Consider the following 24814-nt stretch of genomic DNA (forward strand, 5'->3'; position numbering starts at 1 on the left):
TGTGCATCTGTGTGGGTACGCCTGTCGCCTAGTCCATTCTTTCGGCCAGAGTGTTCTCCGGAGGAGATCCGTGACATATATATATATATATATATATATATATATATATATATATATATATATATATATACGTGTTCACTGCTTATACGTAAACTTTATCACGCTGCTGGTGGGAAACACTCATAAGCGGCTACTGCAATCCTGTTGCATGCAGGGAGCCGATGGAGTCCCTTGGCACCATGCTTGGCATGATTAGCAGTGCTCCGTCTTTCCGCGCTGCGCAACAGACAACGTGTGAACTTTCCAAAGGAAACGACGATCAATTTGCGGCAGCCGGATCAGCGGCGCATCGTGTTTTGGGTACCTTGTAAGAATCAGAGCTCCGATTAAAAATTTAGTAGATGCAAGCGCCATCAATTTACGTTAATAAAACAATTTGAATGCTTATTTTTAAAAGAAGATGTAATTCATAACTAAATTGTTGGCCCCTAGGTGACGCTACAATTTGTAAATGCGGTATATGACCCTGTTAGGGGTTTCATTTTTTTGGCTGAGCATGCGTTTCGAGTACTGTAACGCAGAAGGCAGGAGCTTCCAGCTTCCAGCATCGAGTTACTGTTGCCGCGCAGTACACTCCGTGCACTTTAGCCGCGCGCGCCATCGCCGCTCTCATCCGGCGTTTCCGCCGTCGGCAGCACATTGCCGTGCAAAGTACGCAGAAGTACGCTTCTACTTTCGCGCAACAACCCCGAAACGTTGCAGCGGGCGCTATGAGATGCGTCGCCGTTGGGTGTCAAACAGGAAGAAAAAGCGGGTTGCGTATCCATTCGTTCCCGCGGGATCCCAAGCGCAGGCTGGAATGGGCTGTCAAAGTAAATATTGCAGAGAACGGCAAACTTTGGGTGCCACCAAAGGACTGCTGCTACGGTGTCTGCGAGGTAGGCCACTTTGTGTTCCTTTGCGTTATATGCTTGTGCACTGCCGTTAATTATGAAACGTAAATTTAAATAATTTGTATAAAGCCCATGTAACGCCTTAAGTCGTGGCCTCCGAGATGGCCGATGGTCGCAGGTTCTTGCGCTCTGCACAGCGCGGTCGTTTCGAAGGATGCGATTGATATAATAGGTGTTTGAACTGACGAAGCCTCGAGTACGAAATATTCATCCTGACCTTGCGCGCGTATATGCACGAGTTTGCACCTCTGTGGAACAATCTTGGCGCGCAATAGTGGATTAAGCGCCGAAAATGCGCTTCATACTTAACAAACAGCGGTGTGACAAACCGCCTTTTACTTGTTGCGCATTTTGTGGGAGTAGTTAGGTTGGACATTTCATCCTTGATGCTTGTTGGACTTAGGCTGGGCATATTGCATGCCCGATAAATTTGGCAAAATGCAGCTTCTGCATCGTTGGCTCGGGTAGCTTGGGCGCTTGGTAACAACAGCGCTACACTTCTGTCGGCCCGCTGCCTGCATTTTATCGCCGTTCTGCACTCGCCAGGGTACTTAATGGCCTTGCCTGAAAACAAAGCAAGCCCAGGCAGGGCCGTTTAAATTGAGTAACATGGCCTCATTCCAAGCACCTAGGGCATAAGCCATTGCATTACTCATTCAGATTTTATCGTAAAGGTCAGGATCTAATTTCGCGTTAGCGACTGTCCCCTTGCGCAAGCTGAAGGGAGCCAGTCGCGTTCGAGAAATTTCATCCAGGTCGGGCTCGATCGCGATTGAAATTACCCCGTGAGACCTGGGTATTGAAGGCTGTAATAGGAAACTCTGTACAAGTGTTGAAAGAAATGACCACACCCACATGTAACGTGTGGTTACGCATTTTCAATGCAACATCACTTCGTAAGATGCCTACGGAGCAGTTGTAAGCTGCTTTACTCCCTTGAATTTCGTCTTTCAGGGTTGATTAGTATTGAGAAGTTATGCAGCTATACAGTTGTACTAATGCTTCAATCTTTTTAGACTAAGAATGAAGTGACAAAAGAACAGCATTACCTGTACACTCGCATAATTCTCACCTACCATTCAACTTCTAACCGGATCTCTCTGTTCTGTGTTATGCATACAATGGGAGTAACTTTAGGTGTGTAATTTCGGCAAGATGTCTATACAACCTTTGAAAATAATATGTGAAGTCATTTTTGTTTACACTCTTGTGGACAGCATTGAACCTTTTCACCAAATTGGTTCTAAAACAAACTCCGCTTTTTAGATTAGTCTTGTTGCAGGCTTTAAACCTTCAGCAATTGCTTATTGAAGTATGAGATCATTGGTTTGATTCCTTGCTCTGCTAGCCACATACCAGGGGGGGCGCTACTGGAGCACTTGTGTAATGGGATTTTAGAGCACATTTAATGACTGCAGGAGGTGCAAATGCACTACTGCACTACTACAAGTCTCGTACCCTAGTGTATTGAAAGTGTGGGTAGTGAACATGGCGCAAGGTTTCAAAAGGTCTTTATATTAATTACTATGTGACTGAAGAAACAAGGCCCCAGGCCCCTTTGAATATGCTTGCAGTTTCCCCCGAGCAGCTTGCCTGATCAGCTGTCAGAAGTAGACTCCCTCTCCATTGCCTTGCCATGCAGTGCAGGGCCTCTCAGTTATGTGACCAAGCCACAGCTTCTCAGAAGCAAGGTTCGCGTGTGGTCGGAGCCCAGTGATGCAAATTTCAAACACTGTAGGCACAATGATTGCAGTACCTCTCGCATTCTATAAACATTGTCTCGCGCCAGCAAGACGAGTGGTGTATGGTCTGTTAAACTTTAAACATCATGGCAGTGGTCTCTGCCCCCCCTGATGCAAATCCGGGTGCTCATGAAAACAAAGGATAACTAATTTTGTAAACATCTATTTAATGAGCTCACTTGAGGCACATATTACAACCTTTTGCTCGTTTGCATATTGCTGTGTGTTAGCAGCAGTTCTTTTAATTTGATTGGGTTAATGTCCCAAAAGCGCCCTTGCAAACTCTATGCCCGAAAATATATTGAAGTATTAGTGCCGGACACGTTCCTGCCAACTTCTTACACTTTGTAGCGTTGACCACTGTATCCGGGTGCTCAACCTCAGTTTTACAAAACAATGCACAATGTGAATTCTGCTTAACAGTACTATTTTCACAACAAACTGCAGTTTTGTTTTAAAGGGGCCCTGAGGCAACTTTTGAACATAGTATGGAAACATTGCCAATCTGTTAACATGGCTCCTGCGAACATGTGAGCCAAATATTATTGCACTGCCTGAAGCAGGGAAATTCCAATCTTGTGTCAAAAGCAGTAAAAAAATGCTCTTGCTTCCGAAGTGTCGTCGTGCAGCAGCATCGCAAACAGTTCGATCCACAACAGCTATTGGCTGATTTCCTGATTGCAAGAACATTCTCAGTAGTAATACAATTATTGCTCATCTGAGTTAAATGAATTAAAAATATATATGTTTGTGATCTAAAAAAAAAAAAAACAAATCCATTTCATCACACTGCCAATATGCTGCGCATGGCCTCTGAGATTAAAAGTGTAGTGCAAATTACATATCCACCACGGGATACCACCACAAGTCATCTCACCAACAAGACGTTCAGCCTTTCGACTGGGGCACTGCGCCCTCTTGCAATCTTCCCTGTGTTGCTTCCAGCATGCTACGAAAATGAAAGGATAGAGAAAGCTGCTTATTGGTCCAATAAATTCCTATGAGTTTGAAGGATTAAAAAAAGGGTGGCAGGAGATTAGGTGAGGCGATGTGATTTAGTAGTGATGTCATTCAATCATTAGAAGAGTGTTTCAGGGCTCCTTTAACAAACATGCAGTAGGGGCGCAAATAGTAATTTTTTAGGTTCAATCAAATATACGAATTGAATAGTGCAAGGAGCGAATCAAACCATCCTTTAATAATTACCAGCCGTTTTCACAATCTAAACCAATGTTTACATGCTGGTATTCATAACATTGCCAAGTTTCTGTCATGCATATCAGATTATGAAGCGTTTAGGAAAAGCTCAAGTGGAGCATTAGGAACAAAAAAGCAGTTTGTTCAGACACACATGACTTTCAAGAGTGTGAATGATTGTTGTATAAACTGTAAATTCTGGTTTCCTGGCCTACTTAGCCTGCTCCGCTACCTAAGTTCTCATGTTTTATGCCTATACTATGGCCACAGGGATGGAATTTATTGTACTTTGCTCCAGCTTTATTGCACCCAGTTTACTTTCTATATTATTTTTAAAATATTTGTAGTATTTACTAATGGTGACAGTACAATTCGAAGACTAGTAGGACACTATTCAATTCAGTATTTGAAGTTTTGAATATTTGCACACTTTTACTATTCAGTGGATGGTTCCTTTTCATTGTGCTTTCTGGCTCAACATTTTATTGGAGCAGTAACCAGTGGCTGCCTAGCTCATGGTAAAGGGCACTGCCACCAATGCGGTGTATGTTCTTCAGCACATTAACCCATTTTACCTTTCCGAAGCAGGTCTAAAGCATAGTTACAATGAAAGAATAACATTTCACATGCGTAAAACGTATATTGACACATAGTGTGGCAGAGCACGAGAACGAGGCTCATCTTGGTGCCGCACATCGACGCTTACGCTCGGTAAAGTGCTAACGCCTGGAGACTCACTCAGCGTGTACTTCAACAGGGTATACGCGGCAATTTTGGTGGAGGTTGCTGGGTAAGCTTGACTTATGCAGGAGACCCCACTGCGCAGCAAGAACACCGCCCCACAATGGAAGCTGACTCCACAGTTCACTGCTCACGCCGGCAAATCCGAGGCATCGCCCCTTAACTTAGAAACCTCCAGGAAAAAGTGATGACTGTGACCACTGCAAACACCACGGAAAGGGTGAAGCCGACTTACAGGACGCTACTTAACTCCCGAGTGCTGACAGCTTTTCACGGCGACACCTGTGAAGACATGGAAAATTGAGTGACCAAGTTCGAGCTTGTAGCTTCGTTTAATGAGTGGCACAACAACACCAAATTCAGGAACGTCTATATCAGCCTCGAGGATGGTGCTCGCATTTGGTTTATGAACCGTGAAAGTGCGATTGGCGGGGAAAAGCAGAGCGAGCCTCTAAGTGACGCGTTCACAAGCCCAAGGAGAGTGCCGCGATGTAACCTATATGGAGGACATGACGCATATCTTTCAGCATGCCGATCCGAGCATGTAGGAAGAGAAGGTGCATCATCTTATGAGAGGCTTCAAGGAACAGCTCGTTGGTGGTATTGTTCAGAATCCGTCGAAGACTACTGCAGAATTCCTTACTGAAGCCACTGCTATGGCGAAGACACTGCAACAGCGCTCCAATGTGAACAACCGACAGGCTTCGGGTGCAACGTCGCCTTGCTTTGCGAGCTGATTTGCTCAGTGGTTCCGCGGTGAGCTGCAGAAGCAACATGGTACATTGCCTCCTCCAGTCAGCTCCCCCGCCAGTGTCGTACGCAACGAAGTACAGCATGCGCTTGAGGCATCTCTTTCCAGCAGTGAAGCACCGCCTCTGCCAAGCGAGCCCCAGCGCAAGACTTACAAAGAAACATTGCCACGCCCCGCCCAAGCTTTCTTACTTACTTGGTTCACCAGTTGCAATGCAATCGGCACAACCTGCTCTGGCAATTGCGCTACCATACTTTGACGACCGCCGAATACCCACGAGAAAATCTGAGTTTAGGCGAGCTCATAATCGACGACCGCTGTGCTCGGCGAAGCTGGACATGTGTATCGGGAGATCCCCGACTGATGACTGGCACTGTGGGGTTCTTCTGTCGATGTGCCCCGACCCAGGTTTGGCCAGAGGCCTCCCAACATCACAGGATGCCTCGACGAGCAGCGCGCAAGTCTGCCACATACTGCTTCGAGGACAATGGAGGGGCGATCGCTAAGTCCGCGCCGGGTCGATCGCTAAGTCCACGCCGGGAAAAGACTTCAACGACCATCCGAGGCGAGGCTGCTGATACTCGACACGCTGAAGACCTCGTATGATCGCCAAGTCCACGCCGGGAAAAGACTTCAACGACCTTCCGAGGCGAGGCTGCTGATACTCGACACGCTGAAGACCTCGTATCGACCCAACTGCAGCATGAGAATACGACGCGAGAACCCATTCCCGCAAACAAGATTTCACTGGACATACTTGTGTTGATCGATAGCAGAAAAAATGAGTCCACTTGTAGATACAGGCGCAGATTATATGATGCTCACTGTGTGGATGTATTCTGTGACGATTACTTTCGGCAATACTATTCGGCCCGCACTGATTGACTGTTTTAGCAAAATCGGCTGAGCTGATTGCCTGACCACTACGTCATCCGATTTTACTCAACCAGCCAATCAGCGCGCACCCGGTGATGCTATCACCAAGGCTACACTGTAGCCAAAAGTGAACATTGCAGAATACATCCCCGGGCGAGTGTTCTGAAAAGGTTGCCCTTGACTGGGATGCCAGTTTGTGCTGCAGGTGGCGAGATCATCGCACCGCTTGACTTGTACACCGCCAGAGTAGAAATTCGTGGTGTTGCTTTTCTCGCCACTTGTCTGGTTCTGTGCGAGTGTTCACGCGATTTATTTCTTGGGATGCACTTTGTACAGGAATATGGTGCCATTATTGACCTCTGCAAGCGCTCTGTCACTTTCCCAAAAAAGAGGGCAGCAGCACAAACTGATGCCATCAGACGCAGATGCGCACTTGGCGTTTCGGACGGCAACATCATGATACTGCCACATACAAGTGTGATAGTTCCGGTCATGTCTGACGAGCTACAAGACAGTGAAACCGTTGTAGAAGGAAACATTTCTTTGTTGATGACCCAAGGTATTTGCATAGCGCGAAGCCTTGTATAACTTAGTGATATCCAGACAGTGATCCTCCTTACCAACTTTACCTTTGAGCACTGGCACAATTTTTCATGGCACTGCCATAGCCTACACCAAACCATCAAAGGACATCGAGTGTTTCGCTACTGAGCTGAGCACAAACGACGGTTCGCTGAGAGGCATCAGTGTAAACTCCGAGCTGATAGAACAAAAGAGTGTATGACAGGAACTCAGAGTTCTACGCGTACTTTGTTTGGTCTACTAAGGTGGGTCAAACGCCAATCATGAAGCACCGAATAATGATGTACAATGGCACACGCCCCATCTAGCAACAGCACTATCGTGTCTCGCCAAAAGAATGTGAGGCACTTCAAGCCCAAGTGAAGGAGATGCTAATGACTGCATCGTTCAGCCTTCACACAGTTCATGGCCCTCCCCGTTCATTCTTGCCAAGAAAAAAGACGGGACGCTTCGTTTCTGTGTTGATAATAGGCGCCTTAACAATGTTACCAAAAAGGGCATGTGCCCGCTACCATGTATCAATGACTGTTTGGACAGGTCAAGATCACTAAAGAATTGTCATCTTTTTGTTTATGGCATGGTGCCTGGTACAAGAACTCCGATGCCAACAACAAGACCTACCTTTTGGTCGTTCCAGCAGACCTCCGTGACAGTTTTGTTCGCCTGCCATAACAAGCCTCCATCTAGCCATTTGAGTTTAACGTGAACCCTTGCTAGAGTGCGCAAATCGTACTACTGGCCAAAAGTTGCCACCTGTGGTAAGTGGTACGTCCAAGCCTGTTGTGAATGCCATTACTGGAAGTCGCCAGCTGTGACGCCTCTGGGATTTGCTGAATCCAATCGACCCACCTGGAAAACCTTTCAACCAAGCTGACATGGATCTTCTGAGCCCGTTTTCCACTGTCATCTTCTGAAAACAGGTGGATAATCAGTGCCACAAACTATTTATTGCGGTGTGCTGAGGCAAAGGCACTGCCTTGAGGCACAGGTTCTGAAGTTGCCCAGTTTTTCATACAGAGCATTGTACTATGGCATGGCACCCCATCGCACATCATCACAGGTCGAGGAAAAGCCTTTGCAGTGCAGCTCATTGAAGACATTTTTAAACTCAGTTACATGGCCCATCGAAAACAACTGCCTATCATCCTCAGACAAACAGGTTGACATAAGTAATGAATGAAATTTAATGAATTAATGAAATTTTAAACATAAGCTTAAGGCGAGCAACATTATTCCTTTTTAATATTCATTTCTAGCCGAATTGGGTAAATAGTGTGTAACAGATGTCGGGCTATAATTATTGAAAATAAATGCCATTATAGTACTTTGAACTCTTTCCACTTTATGTAGGTTAGCATTGGTAAATGGGTAGCAAATAACATTTGCATACTCTAGAATTGGCAGCACAAGAGTGTATCCAAGTTTGGTGTTGCTCGATACACTGCAGAGACCTTTTTAAATAGTGAAGTTTGGACATTGTCAGAAATTATATATATATATATATATATATATATACAAAAGGAGACTTTTGTATATATATTTTTTAGAGTGCAGCTTTTAGGTGCCTGTTCCTGCTGTGAGCGTAACCGAGCGAACAAGCACAGCGAAGGATGAAAGAGCAAATGTGGAGCTCAGTGGGGGATAAAAGCCGGCAGTAGCAAAGAGTGTGAGGAGGGAAGCGAGGAAGTTATGGCGAAAGTGCAAGAAGAAAAGCGTAGTGCCACGCAAGACTGGCTTTGTGGCGTCCATGGCTGAGATGCCGCCAGAGTAGCGCATGTTGTCTTCGAGGTCTGTTTGCAGCGGCTGCTGTGAATCGTGCCCACACATCACCCACACACTGCCTATTGCGATCTCCTGATTAGCGAGACAGTAGCACCACGCTTCGCCCCATTTGCAACGTGCAGCATGAGACAGATTGTCCACTCCAACTAATATATTGCGAGATGAAAATGTGTATAGAGCTGCACTCAAATTTTGCATTAGGAAGTATTGTAATTGTCAGTTAATTTTTTTTATTTCTTATTCATTACAGTGCATTTTTCATAATTTTCCAACTAGGGTTCGTAATGTAGAATAATGATTAATCAATTAAATGCATCCCACTGCTCAAGTAATCTTAATCAATGTCCGCCTTTCATTGAACCTACTTAATCAATTAGGCCTGTTCGATTAATCATATTTGAGAGTTTGACAAAAGTGGTGCAAGAATCTTGAAATCGTACGGGAATGGCCGTGCACAAGCAGTGACTGTGTGGCTGTGGTAGAATGACTGTCGACTGTTTTTCCGAGACACTAGTGATGCCGAGCTGAGTGCTTCCCCTCTTTTCCCCCACACTGCACACGGCCCATGTCACCGGAAGCTGGAGGCTTGCAATGTGTTCACGATTCAACGCATACTATAGCAGCCCAGTTGTTGATCATCATGCCACTCCCGGTACACTAACAACATGGCACAGCATGTGCGCCAGTTTGGAGCATGTATTTGACATAGTGATGGAGGTCATGTCAGTTCCAGAAAATCTGTAGCATCCAAGCATCTATTCTCGCACGCTGGTTGTGTGGCCATTCAAAGAATGTGTCTGTTTCACCCAAACATCCCAGCCAATCAACATTCCTTCGCTCTGTAGAAAAGAGCATGTGGTTTAAAGCCCTAAACCAGTTACTTTTTTTACCATGTGCACATTGCAATTTCTTGCATATTTCAGTTGAACTTGACCTTTCACTTTTGCCATTTTTCTTATTTCTTGTTTAACTGTACTGTACAGGTATTAACTAGTGCCATGTATCTTATTCAATCCTGCAATAAATGCCATATTATAATACATATTGTTCTAGTACATACATATATTAAATACCCTGCACCTCTACCACAATGTTATGCGAAGGACGGGTCAGTAAGAAGAGCAACTATTTACAGGTTATATTTACAACAGCGGTTGCAGCACTGACCGGTTAGATTCGGTTAGATTCACAGTGCGAGCCCAGTTCGTTCTTCCTACTCTTTTCTCAAGTGATGGCGCCCATGTGCCTCGTTCAAACAATCAAATATCATGCGTGTAGCAATATTGTTATTCTTTCAAAAGCCACTAGTGCCAACTGTATTTAGTCTTTAACAAGTCACAGCTTATCCTTTATCAAATGTTCTGGTAAATTTTTTTATTAATGAATTAACCGATGAAAAACCCAGCATAGAAAGTAATGAATTGATAAAGCCAAAACTAATGTATGATTAATTGTTAATCAAACACAAAAATTAATCTACCATCCCTATTGCCAACATCTGCCAGGTCTTGTACAATTCCATCACTCTACCTATTTCACAGTCTAATTTAATCTGATCAGAAATTGAATTATCACAGAGTGCACCACATGCATTCACATTATCATATATAAAAAGGAGAAACAAAAGGGCCCCACTTCTGATCCTTGGGGTACACTCGAATCGACAGCCAGCTTGTTCGAGGAAGATCAATTGAAAACAACATATTGCTTTCGGGATGCAAGATACACTTGGATTCAATGACAAAATTGTGTGCTTTTCAATGCTTCCAATAGTTTCATGCTGGGTTTAGAAAAACATATTGTGAAATGCCTTTGAGAAATGTTTTAAAAATATGCATCTACCTGGGGCCAGTTATTAATGGTTAAGGCAAAGTCGAGCTAATTCAACAAGTTGTGTGGTTGTAGAAAACCATGCTTGAAGCCATGCTCATGGGCTGGTGAGAGAACCGAATGGGTGTCGTAAGAAAAGGAAAATGTGCTGATGAATTATATGCTCTGGTAACTTACATCGTGTACAAGTCAAGGATATCAGGCAGTAGTTTGAAACTAGTCTATCACCTTGTTTGCATTTTGGTTTAATTTTAGAGTTTGCACTCATTGTGCAGGGTACTTCTGGAAAGTGATTCGTTAAAGGGATTAACAACTGTCCAGAATGTGTTGAGACGTTGATGGAAATGAAATGACCATGATTTATCGTGATAGAACCCAGCATGCTGTTCACGATTTAAGTAGGAATTATATTTTTAAATTGGCAAAGAAAATCTCAAAAACCAGCAAGTGGCGAGTCTTGGCAGTGAAATCTTGGTACTACGGATGTATCCTATGAGATTACGGTACATAAGTCATCTGTTAATAAGTACATTTTAATTATTGTTTAAAATTGCTGTTGGTATATTGTTACAATATTGTTACTTTTATAACCTGTTCATCTGCTACTCTACGGTTTACTGGTGTGGCGTATTTAGTATGGCGGCTGTTGTGTTATGACGAACTGCTTGCCTACACTCGCGGCCAACTTTCTGTGGCAATGAAGGAAAAGTTACAGGGGCGGAGCTTCTGCACATGTGCTACCGCACCAAGTAGTCCGCCAGCGTTTGACAGTGCCTTTGGTTGCTCGAAACAGACACTGAATCGACATAGCTTCCACGTGCAACAGCTTCACGTTTGCCCAGACGCGGAAGGGAAAAGCTGCAAAATAAGTGAACTTTTACATTCAGTGGTGTGTGTTGTCCTATTGAACTGCTGCTAATAAGGTGTTCTTTTCCCGAGCTTAAACTAACGAGGACAAAAACACAAGACTCTTTTCAGAAGCGCTCTCTCTTGTGCGTGCTTTGCCTCTGTAGCCTTCCCTTCATTGCCACAGGCCACAGAAAGTTGTCGGCGAGTATAGTATTATTTTTGCGAACACAGTGACAGTGATGTCACAAGGCTTTGATCGGTCACTTGACTACAAAAGTTGACTGCCTGAACCTGAAAAATGTTGTTGCGTATAGTCCGCTGCTCTTTAAAATAGTGTTAAATAGCCGCTCCTATTGCCTTTTTCAGGCAGTAGCAAACCGCACAGATCTTGCACATTATTATAAGTCGCACTGTCTATAGAGTTCGTAAAGTACACAACAGTTTCATTGTATATGTTGTAAAGAAACTGGAAACCACCGTAACGTTCAACAGAATGATTACGACTCATTCTAACTTCTAAAAGTTGTCCGTGACTGCGTTGTGATATCAAAAAGAGAGTTACGCATACAGCTTCACTGCATACGTATCTTTTGCACCACCGTTATGCTGCCGCCGTACTACGCAGAAAAGCTAGCTTTGCAGCTTGAAAAGAGTTCCATGACACAAAGCCTGCAATGCAGCACATTTTAAAGCACTGGGATTGCTTTTGCAAGCTTTCTACTGAGCTAGACATCCAACGACATTAAAAACAAGCTATGCTTGCCTTTCCTTGAAACAGGCTCGATCAACCTATTGCACGTATCTGGTTCAGGACTTGTGAATACTTTTAGCAGATCATATGCCTTTCACTACGGCACACAGCAATAAATGGAGGCTAGGAAAGGAAAGTTTAGGCCGTCTACCATTGCAACTGCCAACTACGCTCGTTTACTTTTCTTGCACCGCTCCTCCTCCAATAATTTCACTATTCACATGCAAAGAATTTGCAATTTTTTTTCTTTTTATATGTGTAAATTTATTCATTTTCTACCAATGCTAGCACTCTGTGCCTACCGAAATGGCAACACACGCACTGAACAGATCGCAGAGGCAGACGACAGCGAACAGGTCATAACTAGCGCCACTCTTGCTTGTACGCTCTGTCCCTAGTGGCAAAAGGGGCTAACTAGACGTGGTGTGCTGGAGCAGGGAGATCTGTGCGGTGAAAGGAATGCCTCACAGTTACTGGTGGAACTTTTCAATGCCGAATACAGAGGCTAGTGCCTCTTTCTCAATTTGGCTGTAGTTTTGCTCTGCACGAGGTGAACTTCTGGATGCAAAGACAATGGGCAGTTCTCAATCATCAGCTTCTCGATGTGCCAAAATTGTGCCAATCCCATTCGGAGAAGCATCAGAACTGAGACACAGTGGTTTCTCTGGATCAAAATGTACTAGGACAGGAGCTAATGTTACCAACTGCTTCACTGTAGTGAATGCATCTTCTTGCTCTTTTCCCCACACCCATTTTTTTCTCGTTCATGAGAAGCAAATGCAGAGGGCAGAGGCATCAAGAAATGTTCGGAAGGAAATGCTTGTAGAAATTCACAAGCCCCAAAAAGCTTTGGAACTCCTCAATGTCACGGGGTGCAGGTGCATGAAGGATTGCAGATACCTTGCTCAAGCTTGAAGAGAGCCCTTCTTTGCTTATGATGTGCCCTAGGTATTCCACCTGTGGCACAAAAAAGGGACACTTGTCGAACTTCAATTTGAGTTCAACATCATGAAGTCGAGAGAGAACAACACCGAGGTTGCGAAGGTGCTCGGAATCATTCAGGCCAGTGACAAGAATGCCATCAAAATATACTGCAACATGTGGCAGTCCTCGAAGAAGGTTCTCCATTTCTCTTTGGAATAAGGCTGATGCTGATGAAATGCCAAAAGGAAGGTGTGTATACTGAAATAGCCCCATATGTGTTAAAATAGTAAAATACTTCCTAGAGTTTTCATCAAGAACTATTTGCTGGTAGGCATCCCTCAAATCCAGTTTGGTGAACTTTTCACCCCCTTACAGCATGGCCCAAAGGTCCTCAATTCTTGGAATTGGGTACTTTTCCAATGTGACCACAGGATTAACAGTAAGCTTGAAATCTTCGTAAATTTTGATGCGGCCATCCTTCTTAACTACTCGAACAATAGGTGCGGCCCAAGATGAAGAGGCGACTGGCTTGAGAATGCCTTCCCTCTGGAGGCTCAGAAACTCTTGTGACACCCCATCCTTCAGGGCAAATGGCCGGGGGCATGGCTTGAAAAAGTTGGGTGCTGCATGTTGTACGGGACATGAATTGTGGCTTTTGGGCCCTTGAAAGTTCCAAGGCTCCTTTTAAATACATCACGAAATGCTTGAATAATGTCCTTAACATCAGAAACAGCATGAACAGTCTGTTTCATGCTTCGGGGAAAACTCGGAGCACATTGCATCGCGATGTGACGAGTGCTGGAGTCGGGTGGCGGCAGCAGCTCGCGCAGGTGCAGACGCTCGAGGGGCGGAGTCTTGATTCGTATCGTCTGCTATGGCGGCGCGCGCTGGCATCATTGTTGGAAAGCGTGTCAGGGGCAGTGCGCCGATTTCATCATTACTGCAGGAACTCAGCCAATATTCTTTACTAAGCGTTGTGCGACGCCAACCTGTGAGCCTTCTTTGGTGATAATGACGTTCTACAAGCTTCTTTTGAAAGCATGCTTCGTTTGTTCTTTCAAAAGGCCCGGGTACTGAGTGCGTGCACTTAAATTTCTTCACTGTTTGTGCTACCGTAATATGCAACGACAAGAAACGCACCAAAATGTGCGCGCTATGTGCTCAGTCTTTATTTGATGCGAAAGGAAAACAAAGCACTCAACAATATTAACTATGGGGGCCGAACACGATGAAACAAACGGATGTGAATAAAGGAGTGTTTTAGGTTAAGACAATGAGCTGGAAGTGATTTTTATAGTTCATTACACTAGACAGACCCTGCCCACCGGCAGGGAAATACACGCGTCATGCTCTGAACTTCACCCAGCTGCCGCGATGGCAGCGCTCATTCTGGAGAGCAGTGGGGTGTAGAGTGACTCGGTCAGCAATGTATTCATTCGCAGAACGTTCCACTCACTGACGATGGTGGGCCAAAGCCTATCTTCGGACAGCCCATAGAAAGGATGGCGCGCCAGCTATACTTTCAGTGAGCCCAAGACATTTTCAATGATGTTGAATCCAGGGATTGGGACCGCCTTTCCAGGACAGTGACGCTGCCCCTTCGAGCAGTTCTTGAACAACACGAGCAGTGTAGATCGTCAACCTGTCGTGTTGGAATATATAGTCGCCTTCTGGGAACGGTCCGTCAAGAACATACGGAATCAGTACATCGTCTATGATTGCCCTGTACCTTTCAGTGATGAGCATGCCTTTGAGACGTATCAGTGGGCATCACACAACGCTTAGTAAAGAATATCGGCGCAGTTCATGCAGTAACGATGAAATCCACGCATTGCCTCTGACAGTAGCGCGCTTCCCGACAATGCTAAGACAATGCGGCCAGGGCGCGCCGCCGTAGTAGACGACGTGGATCAAGACTCGACCCGCAAGCGTCTGCGCCTGTGTGAGCTGCTGCCACCGCCTGACTCACACGCTCACCGCATCGCGATGCAATGCGCTCCGAGATTTCCCCTAAGTATGAAACATCCTGAACATCTGCTTCCCAGACAGCAATGTCAAAGTCCAGTTCTCGAATCCATTTGTCACCTAGCAGTGTTGGTGAACTTTCCCCAGTCAGGAACAAAGGTAGGACAGCTTTCTGTCACGGAACTGTACCGCGACATCTCCTTTGCCTTCAACTTGTGTGAGCTTGCCTGCACATCTGCACAACTTGTGTGAGCTTGCACATCTGATGGCATGACAGTCACTTACGATAGTAGCTCCGGAAGACGTTTTTTTGCCATGACAAGCGCTCGCACCAGTGTCCAGCTCCATATGGAGCAGCTTGCTGCAAATACTGTTGGTCACAGTGAAGGGCAGTGAAGGTGTGACAGTGTCGACCGGCCACATGTCAAATACATTGACAGGTGCATTGTTATCAACAGTGTTGACTTGGTGTGTTCTACTTGAAGTTTTACGAGCTGGATGTACGGAGCTGGTCTAGTTTTGTAGACTTGCCCTTCCATGACAAAGCGTCTTTTCTCTTCAAGTTGCACACTCAAGCAATGTGTCCCTGCTTTTGGCAGTAGTTATATTACCGTCTTACACGACACACTAGGCCCGCACCACACAGTAAACTAAACAAGTGTCAGGAAATCACCTGGTGCAGGTTACAGACAGTCATACCCGAACCCCTACGTATACTTGCACACTGGACAGAGTATGTCCGTACTGTCACCTGTGCGGCGAGCTGGCTGTGCTAAGTCGCATCCTCTGGGACTGTGAGGAGGACCCCCGATCTCCTGGCCTCTCCCTCACCTTCATCGTGGGAGGAAGTGCTGCTTAGCTCCAGCCCGCACGTGCAACTCCGAGCCGTGGAGTGAGCCGAAGAGGTCGCCGTCACACATTGCCTGGCGGCCATCTGGCCTTCCTGACAAGCCCATGAATTAGCTCCCCACTCAGACGAATAAAGCTCTCTCTCTCTCTCTCTCTCTCTCTCGGCAGTAGCTGCACATAGTGCTGATATGCTTGTACTGGGTGTTCTTCCCCGCTGCGGTAGCATGAGACACGCCCCTTTGATGCCACAACCTTATGCGTAGGCAGCGAACTTCTGCTGGAACTGGCTGTCTCACCAGCACCTTTCTTCGCAACTTCCATGGCAAGTGCAGTTTTCGCAGCGTCTTAGTACGTAAGGTCTTCCTTCTCGAGCAGCCTCGTCTGCATGGCTGTGTCATTGATGCTGCACACGATATAGTCCCGCAACATATTTCCAAGCTCAGCTCCAAAGCTGCGAGACGTTTGAGTGACAACGCCACGAAATTACTGACACTCGCCCTCCGTGTGACCGCGCGTGTTGAACCTAAAAAGATTAACAACACTAGATGGTTTGGGGCAGTAATGGTCACCCAGAACAGAGTTTCTTGCGTGGTCTTGTCTTGTGGCTGGGCAGGCTTAATGAGATCCCACAAGAGAGGATAGCTCTTCTTTAGTTGCAGTGGGCAGAAGACTGGCATCATTTTTTTCTGCTGCAGTGTCATTGGTGATGAAGAAAACTTCAAGGCATTCAATGTAGCAGGGCCACACATCTCCGTATCTTCCGTCGAATGCTTCAAGGTTGCCGAACATATGCATGGCGAAGTTCTGTTGCATTGAATTCACTAGACGAACGACAAAATCACGTGTGTAGAAGTGGACATGGAAGGACAACGCACTTGAACAAACTTGAATGCTTTTTCCCTCGTCGCCACTTGTTACGGGTGTAGCCGAGGAGTTCCGAGAGGTGGGACAGACTCTGCAGTCAACGACATGTACTGCAGCTCGACCATACAGTCGGGATAGCGCTTGCAGCTGATCCTGTGCTGTTTATTTTCTCCGCCTTTACAGGGTGGCGCAAGTGGTGCCATGCAGTGGGCAGCCATCTGAACCGAAACCATAAAAGTAATGTTAGGACTGCACATCTTAAGGTATCAACCTTTCGGAGTGCACGTAAGAACTGTTTTTCTGTGCACTGAAATCAGTAAGATGCTATGTCGAAATGTGGCATAGACTGCAGACTAAGCGTGCCATGACAGGGCATTAATTTTGACGCAGGCATCGCACTTGTGGGACTACCTGCAAAAGCAGCTGAGGTTTTCCTTTCAAGAATTTCTGGTGTCTGCAGCATAGTATTTGATGCTTGCATTGCTTGTGACTGTCAGCTTGGTAATATATATTAGACTTTATTGCTAGTGCATTGCTTTTTTTTTTTCTTAGTGGATACTTAGTGGAGCTCAGATGCTGTTATTTTAGCATAATCTATGCAATAAAAATGGCTTCACTGTTTGTGGATCGTAAACTGCCTGTTTTCTCTATATCTGATGTAGTGTCTCATTAAAACTGCCCATAGCAGATTTTATATTGTTTTGATGGGACCCTTACTAGAGAAAATGAAAACACAATACCAGTGTTGTTAAGATACTGAGTTACAAAGAGCAGCTATTTATTGTAAGTGCACCACTGGTGGCTCGTGGGACGCTGGTGAGGACATATCTGAAGGTAGTTATGCCCTCTACTGTAGGGTAGTTTGTAGCTGCCAACTATGAAAGTAAATTTTGTTTCTGTCGCCATATTCCGCAGGCGCACTTTGAAGAGGACCAGTATGAGCCCAGACGCACGGACCGTAAACTGAAGCCGTTTGCTGTGCCCACTCTGTTCAGCCACCGGAAAGTTCCGAAACGGCGCCGAAGGCTTGTACGGGGTGGTTCCACTAACAGCAGCACCAGCGTTACCACTGCTGTTGACACTGCTGCTAAGGTGGTTACTGTCGTCTCCACAGCCACGAGTCTCACTACTGCTGCAACTGTTCCTACGACACCTGTGGTTTCATCTTCAATGACCAAAAGCCAGCCAGCTCATATTCAACCAGGTAGACATGTCTTTTTAAACATTGTAGCAATGTGGGTTCTAGCCCAGGCCTTTTTTTTTATATTTACTATGAGGGCCTCTTCTCAAATGAGTCAAGTGGAATCGTTCAGTCAATGGATATTGTAGGTGCCCCTAAAGTGGGGCAGAAAGAAGCTTCTATGTTAAAAAATAGTTAACAAAAGCTTGCTTTCAGTTAGTGGCGTGGGCAGAGACAGAGCAACTTGTTTTTCTTAGACTGGGATAATCTAACGATTCTATTTCAATGCCATTATTATGCTTTGGCAGAGGCGAGAGCAGTGCTCTGCCTGTGTTTTCAATAGGATAGGGTGGCCATGAACGGTGGCTGTGAGAGTAGCATACAGTTGAGTGTCAGGAACTGCTGTATTATACTGGCCTTGGCGTGCATTCATTCTACACTTGTCTTTTTTTAATGACAGGATTTCTTTAAAAAGCTTGTAGATTGGTTTTAGATAGTATTTATCTATTGGTAGGGGTATCTGGGATTTTTAGTCTTTGATATTCTGTTGGTAATATTTTAGCCACTGTTTAAAAGCATAGGAGAGACATGCTTGTAACTCATAAAATCTCATGCCATGGTTTGCATCTGTCATTTTACTGCTTTCTGTCATTTTTCTTTCTTTCGTGTTTTTAACAGTAGTTTTCAAGATTTATTTATTTATTTGTTTGAATATGCTATCAACCCCTTGTAGGGCCAAGATAGGAGCGGGTTACATTATTTGCACTGTAATATGTATAACAGTGCCATAACAATATAGAATACATACAACCATATCACAAGTTACAGTGGGGTGACGTCACGCAATATCAGCCATGAATGTACCGTCGACATCTTTAACTTTAATGAAAAAGAATATATCTTGGAACGTTGAAGCAGTGCTAAGCTTTCGAAAAAAAAAAAGATTATTCTAAAGAAAAAGAATCCTGAGGTTCTCCGCTGCCAAGCACTTGTTTTGCCTCCATTTCAGATCTTGCAGATTTAGGCAAGTATTGCCCAAAAGTCGTTCCCTGTGTGAGCTCAATGTGTATCTTAATTTGTTAATACATTTGTTACAAAGTGTTTTAGTTTCCGACCAAAAAATCTGAAACTTGGCTGATGTAGCAATTTTGCATAAATTCACATCCTTCTCTCTCACAAGCTATTAAAATAACACAATGACGGCAAAACTTGCTTGGAACATAGATGTACTATGCTCTCACTGTGACCAGGAATTTGTTTTACAAGATAGCATTTTTCATATAAGGAATCCCACCCATTAGGCAAAAAAGTAAAACTTTGAACATCAAATAAAACACAGGACATCTTTTACTTCTTTCAAAAAAGCAGATCTTAAAGCCTGTGATGTGTTTTACGGAAATAAAAAAAAATGTCATAAAAAATTCAACTTTCGACCTCTACGGCTACAAGCGCAACCAGCTTTTCTTATTTCTTGAGATGTCTGTTGTGTGGGCAGCGATGTACATCTTGTTGCTAACAAAGGGTTCTGGTTTCAAAAGCATTGAACAAATCATGAGGTCTCTACAGTAAAAAGAAAAATAAACAATATTATTTCTTTTCTTAGTTGCCCCAAAGCAAAACAAGAAATATGTAATGATGACCTATTCCAGCACACACAAGTTCCACGTCATGTTGGCACAATACACACACACACATGCATACTTTATGCAAATAAGTGCACAGCACTGACTTTGCTCACGAGGAGTAGAATTTTGTGGCCAGTCCGAGTGTCACCGTGAGCAATCTTGAATAAATGGAAGGCTTCATGAACAGGTCGCATTGTGAAGCGCTTTGGGACAAATTGTTTTTTCCAATTAACTGTGATTACGTTGGTGGGGGGGCATCTTTTTTCTTTGAGCTTTCTTGTGAGCAGTTGAATTTATCTTTCGTGTATTTGTCCAAAACCGCCTGTATATCTGCGTCACTGAGACACCTTCTTGTATATGGGTCAGGAAGCGACCTCGCTCTGTCGGTTTGGTGAAACTTAAAGGGACCCTGAAACGATTTTGACGATTTTCTACAAATGTACTGAGTCGTTAGAGCAGGTCCTTCTGATAATTAATTGACACATCTAAGTGCTCCGCATAAAGCGTGTGATTTATTATAAAGTTTTAAAAATTCACATCGCTGCCGATCGCAGCACACTGCTCGGCGGAATTTTAAGCCGCCCCTACCCATATGACGGAAATCGCCCATATGACGTCAGTGCGGCGAGCTATTTGATTGGCTGACCAGGGCGCGTGATCGATAATTTTTCCAACTTTATGGTAAACAAATGATGTTTGTAATAGTTGGGATGTTAGTTAATTTGTTTTCATAAAAAGAAAGTAACATAAAGAGAATGCAAAAGAACAATTTTTCAGTACACTTAAGCACTTCTGGCACACAGCAAGTGTTGTCTGCTTGTGTTACAACGTGCGCAGTCTTTGACGAGAAATCCGCAGTCAGTGTCGGTCTGTCTTTTCGCGAGCACTATGATTCGACTTTGTTGCGTTGTGGACTGTAAACGTAGCAACTGGCAATATGTCAAGCTGCGACATCGTGTCCTTCTGCAAGCCAGTAGACGAGCAGACTGGCTGCAGCGCACTGGACAGCCGCTATCCGATGGGCACCAGGATTTGCACGATTGCAGCCGTCACTTTACACCAGAAGATTACTAACTCAATAGCGTTTTGCGAGTCCGGTGCAAGTACGATGCATGTCCGGTGCAAACTCAAGCGCAAGGGGACAGTGCCTGGCTGTGTCCCCTTGCATGTCGTTTCAGGGGATGAACAGAAACACAAATGTGAATGGTCTGCACGGTGCAGCCACCTGATGGCATAGAGCTCAACCACACACAGTAGCAGTAACAAAATGTATTGTTTGCTGCTGGTGTGAATTTTTCGCAGGAGTGTAATCGTTAACATTCTTTTTGTAAATGTTTAAAATGTTTTACACTTGGTTAGAGAAATATTAGCTCTTTCTTTGGCTGGTTAAGCTCTGCACCAACGTGGCTGGACCATGGAGACCGATCAGGCAGCTCACGTACGTCTACGCTAAAGTTCCTTCCTCAGCTTGAGTTTATGCCTTCACCGTTCCGTCGAAACGTTCTGCTAGTGTGTGATTACCGGAATACCAGACACGTTCGGCGCTACGACAGAATGCTCGCAACGCACGCTGCTTCGATAGCTCTCGCTTGAGGTTGACTGCCAAGCCGCTAGCGGAGACTTTTCACGCGGGTGGGGGCGGGCTCCAAAACAACCGGAAGGGGACGATGTGACGTTGCATCGTGACGCAGAACCATTGAAGGCGGAGCTTAGCCCCGATCACTCGGCGAACGAGTTGAGGAGGAAAAGCATGGCTAGGGAAGAGGGTAACTTGTAATCGCTTGTAGCTCCATTAATACGTAATGCTTCACTTAAATTGTGGTGCGAATGTTCTACTTAAGCTGTACCCTACGCGTCTACAAAATTTGTCCGAACCGTTTCAGGGGCCCTTTAAGTTCTCTTTGTAGCATGTAACATGATGCCAACGTAATGATATGTTGTATCTCTTGATGCGAAAGTCTGCCAGGCAGTAATGTTAACAACTGGCATTGTTCAATGGGTGATTCGAAGGCATCAAAAGCTTCCCATGCTTCTCAACCACTCTGAGCAAGTGCTGCAGCTCAGAGCCAATGTTTAAGCCTCGCTGCTGATGCCATATGCTAACGTTATGCTTAATCCTTTTTTTTTTTTTTACAGGAATTCTTGAAGCTATGTCTGCTTCTGTTTTGCATAAGACTTGTGACAGCGAACTTTAAAAGGTTTTGGTAGCTTAAAAGTGACATTTCAGGATGCTCAGCATACCTGTTCTGTTCCTGCACAGCTGCTTCATCGGACATACAAGTTTCGTCAGGTTTTAACAGATGAGATGACTACAATGTCAACTCTTGGATGCAACAAAAGCAGTAAAGGCAGAGAAAATCAGTTTCTGCGATGGGTGTTGTTTCTGTAAAAGTCTACATCGCAGCAGTGTCCTAGCTTTTCACGCTACGAAAATACATATGATACTTGCTTTGTTGGTATGCAGTTTTAAATAGTCCACACAATGCACTCGCTTGGTGCTGTATGTTTCAGCTATTACACCAAGAAACTTGCACTGGCTGAGCTTTGACGAACTGAGATGAAGCACTGATGTGAAATGCGCCGCACTTTTCAAAGCTCACACAAGAAAGGAGATACGAATTAATCTAGTGTTATGCGGTCTGTCTACTGGGGTCAAGTTGACAGTCGATACTGTGGAATGACAAGGCAGAGACACCGCATAAAGTGACAGAAAGCTCTTAACTAGCAAGTGAAAATTTCATTTGGCACTCAGCGAAACACCGACAAAACATTTAAAGAAACCAATTTTTGGTCACCAGCATCGGAGAGGCGACACAACATAAACAATAAGTCTGAAACAGTGTGATCGCGACATGGGAGGCCTTGGATGCATGAAATGACAGCGTAGACAGGGCAAAATGATAAGACAACAACCCGTGAAAAAGATGCAGCTAGAGGGCGTGGCAACCTCAAGAAGGTCCGACGCCAAATGCTTATGTTTGAGGCACTGGGAGGGAGCAGCATCTATCTGCCAGAAACGGCTAGGGAGCAGGGTGCTGTTCGAAGTAAAGGATAAGATGTGGGCACTGCCAAGCCTGACTTTGAAGCACTGCAGTCAAACAAGAGCAAAACAAGTACTACTAAGAAAGACTCTTGATTGTCTGTAGTGCCATTATTGTATGACCATATTGTAGTGCAGAATGTACATGTTCTTGTTTTTGTGAACACTCCCTTGACGCCCTTTCTCACGCTGTTCCAGCCACCAACCTTGCCTGCTGGGCTGAGCAGGCACAGCACATGCAAGTCACTCCGTCAGCCATGACCAGATTGCTGACATCACCTGTAAATACTGGGCCAGCATTCACTGTGGCCACTTCAGGTGGAAATGTCATCCTTGTTCCTGCCAATACACAAGGCGAACACCGTTACATTGTCGGTGATCCACCTTTTGTTGTGACTGAGATGAGAGCATCACCTGTTCTGACACCTAGTGCCAGGACTCCAAATACTAACTCAGGTAAATGGCATTTTCTGTAGCTTCATGATCACAGTAATATTCTTGCCGTATACCGCCACTACTGGACCTCGTTCGCGCACGTTGCCCACAAGTGCATGCTGTGTAGGCAGCATACAGACTTTGTGTATCGATTTGTATTAAGTTGTGTACCATAAAATCTTGCATATACCATATTTACTCGCATAATGATCGCACCCCTGAATTTTGTTGTCAAAATTAGATTCTTTTTATTTCCTGTGTAATGATCGCACCCCGAACTTGCCGCAGCAATATGTCATGTGCAAAGTCTAACTAATAATGATCGCACTTACCATCTGTCGAATGCTACGTGAACGACTCAAGACAAACCAAGCGGTCTGCACGCACCAAACATTCTTAAGCAGATGCGCCATTTCATTCCTTTTATCACTTTTCACACTTCCATGCCAAAAAGAAAAGCTGCAATCAAACTTGCCTTTATTATGTGTAGGCTTTATAATGGTTGCGGTTAACAACAACAAAAAAGGCGCCTTTCGATTCTTCTTGTCTGCACTCGTGGGCACGCAACAAACCGGCATCGGCAATGATAGCAGCCACGTTTACACTGATACGTTAAAAGTGTACCCTATTCATACGCCGATGCTTGTAACACAGCTAAGATATTCGCCCACCCTTAGCGGAAACGTGCCGTATTAGTGTAGTAGTGAAGAGAAATGCTGCAGTTTCCGCAGCATGCCCGCCATGTGTTTGTCACTGGCAGCTAAGCGCGCCCATCTGTTTCTGTCCCCTCAAAGTGGACATGGCTACGTTATTGCCGCGAACTTGCCGATATTAATGATATTATTCATTACTCATACGGAAGAAACTGTTTCAAAGCACATATTGTACTCACGAGAAGAAAAAGTCACGTTCGGCTCGCTCCGCCGGCCGCCATTTTTGTTTTGGTGTCTCGCACTACATACAGCGGCAGCTGCCTATTTGTTGTCCTGTTATCCCGCAGCAAATGTGGGTTGAAAAAAAATTTTTTTTTACGGGAAATTTAACCCGCGTAATGATCACACCCCTGAATTTGCGTCAATTGTTTTGTCAAAAAAGTGTGATCATTATGTGAGTAAATATGGTAGCCTTGGCAGCACAAAATAGAAAAGAAATAAGTTTATTCTTATGACTACACTAAAAAATGCTTGGTTTCTCGTCAGTTTCCGTCCCTGGCGACAACTTTGGTATTCAAATATACAGTAGAACCTCATTGATACTTTTTGGAAAAACAAGCAAGAAAAAACATACCAATGAGGAAACATACGATTCGAAGTCACTAAAACATTTTGCAAACTCCAATTGTAGTTGACATCTACGTAATTTGAAGTGTTGCACGAATCATTGCAGCACAAGGTGCCGACGTGCACAGAGCTGGTGGGGACCTGAGATAGGCATTGCCATTTTTCTAGCTTCAGCAAGCTTACGTTTGCACTCCTAGAATTGTGCCTGGAACAGCAGCTTCTTCGGGCGGGGCATTTTGGCTGGAAGTTTTGGTGCGCCCACTTGGCTAGAATCATGGCACGACATGCACGTCGAGCTGGTGGCGCCCGAGCTATGGGGCACTCGTGAAAATGACCCTCAGTGCCATGAGTGAAAAAGCGTAACTTTTCATCACGCAAACAAACGGGGGGGGGGGGGGGGCACCAGGATCACATTGTCCTTACGTTTTATGGAGCTGCAATCTTAGCAAGTTTGGTGTGTGTGTGTGTCACTTCACTGAGTGAAGTGTGGGCACGGGTGAATATTGAAAATGGTTAAGAGGCTATGATCATCAAAGACGAATTTACTTGAGAAAAACGCCGTACAAGTGTATTGCACAGAAAACTATATTGGTGCCAA

General features: G+C 44.8%; 1 protein-coding gene across 1 annotated transcript in view; it reads left to right on the plus strand.

The window, feature by feature from the left end:
• Positions 1-605: 605 nt before the first annotated feature.
• LOC142568310 (uncharacterized) overlaps positions 606-24814 on the plus strand; it is a 47477-nt gene continuing 23268 nt past the window's right edge. Inside the window, exons 1-3 of the mRNA XM_075678307.1 lie at positions 606-938; positions 17572-17860; positions 22700-22957. Coding sequence (XP_075534422.1) covers positions 771-938; positions 17572-17860; positions 22700-22957 — 715 coding nt within the window. The 5' untranslated portion in view covers positions 606-770. The remainder of the gene's footprint in view (positions 939-17571; positions 17861-22699; positions 22958-24814) is intronic.

The sequence above is a fragment of the Dermacentor variabilis genome, unplaced genomic scaffold, assembly GCF_050947875.1.
Source record: "Dermacentor variabilis isolate Ectoservices unplaced genomic scaffold, ASM5094787v1 scaffold_18, whole genome shotgun sequence".
NCBI lineage: Eukaryota > Metazoa > Arthropoda > Arachnida > Ixodida > Ixodidae > Dermacentor > Dermacentor variabilis.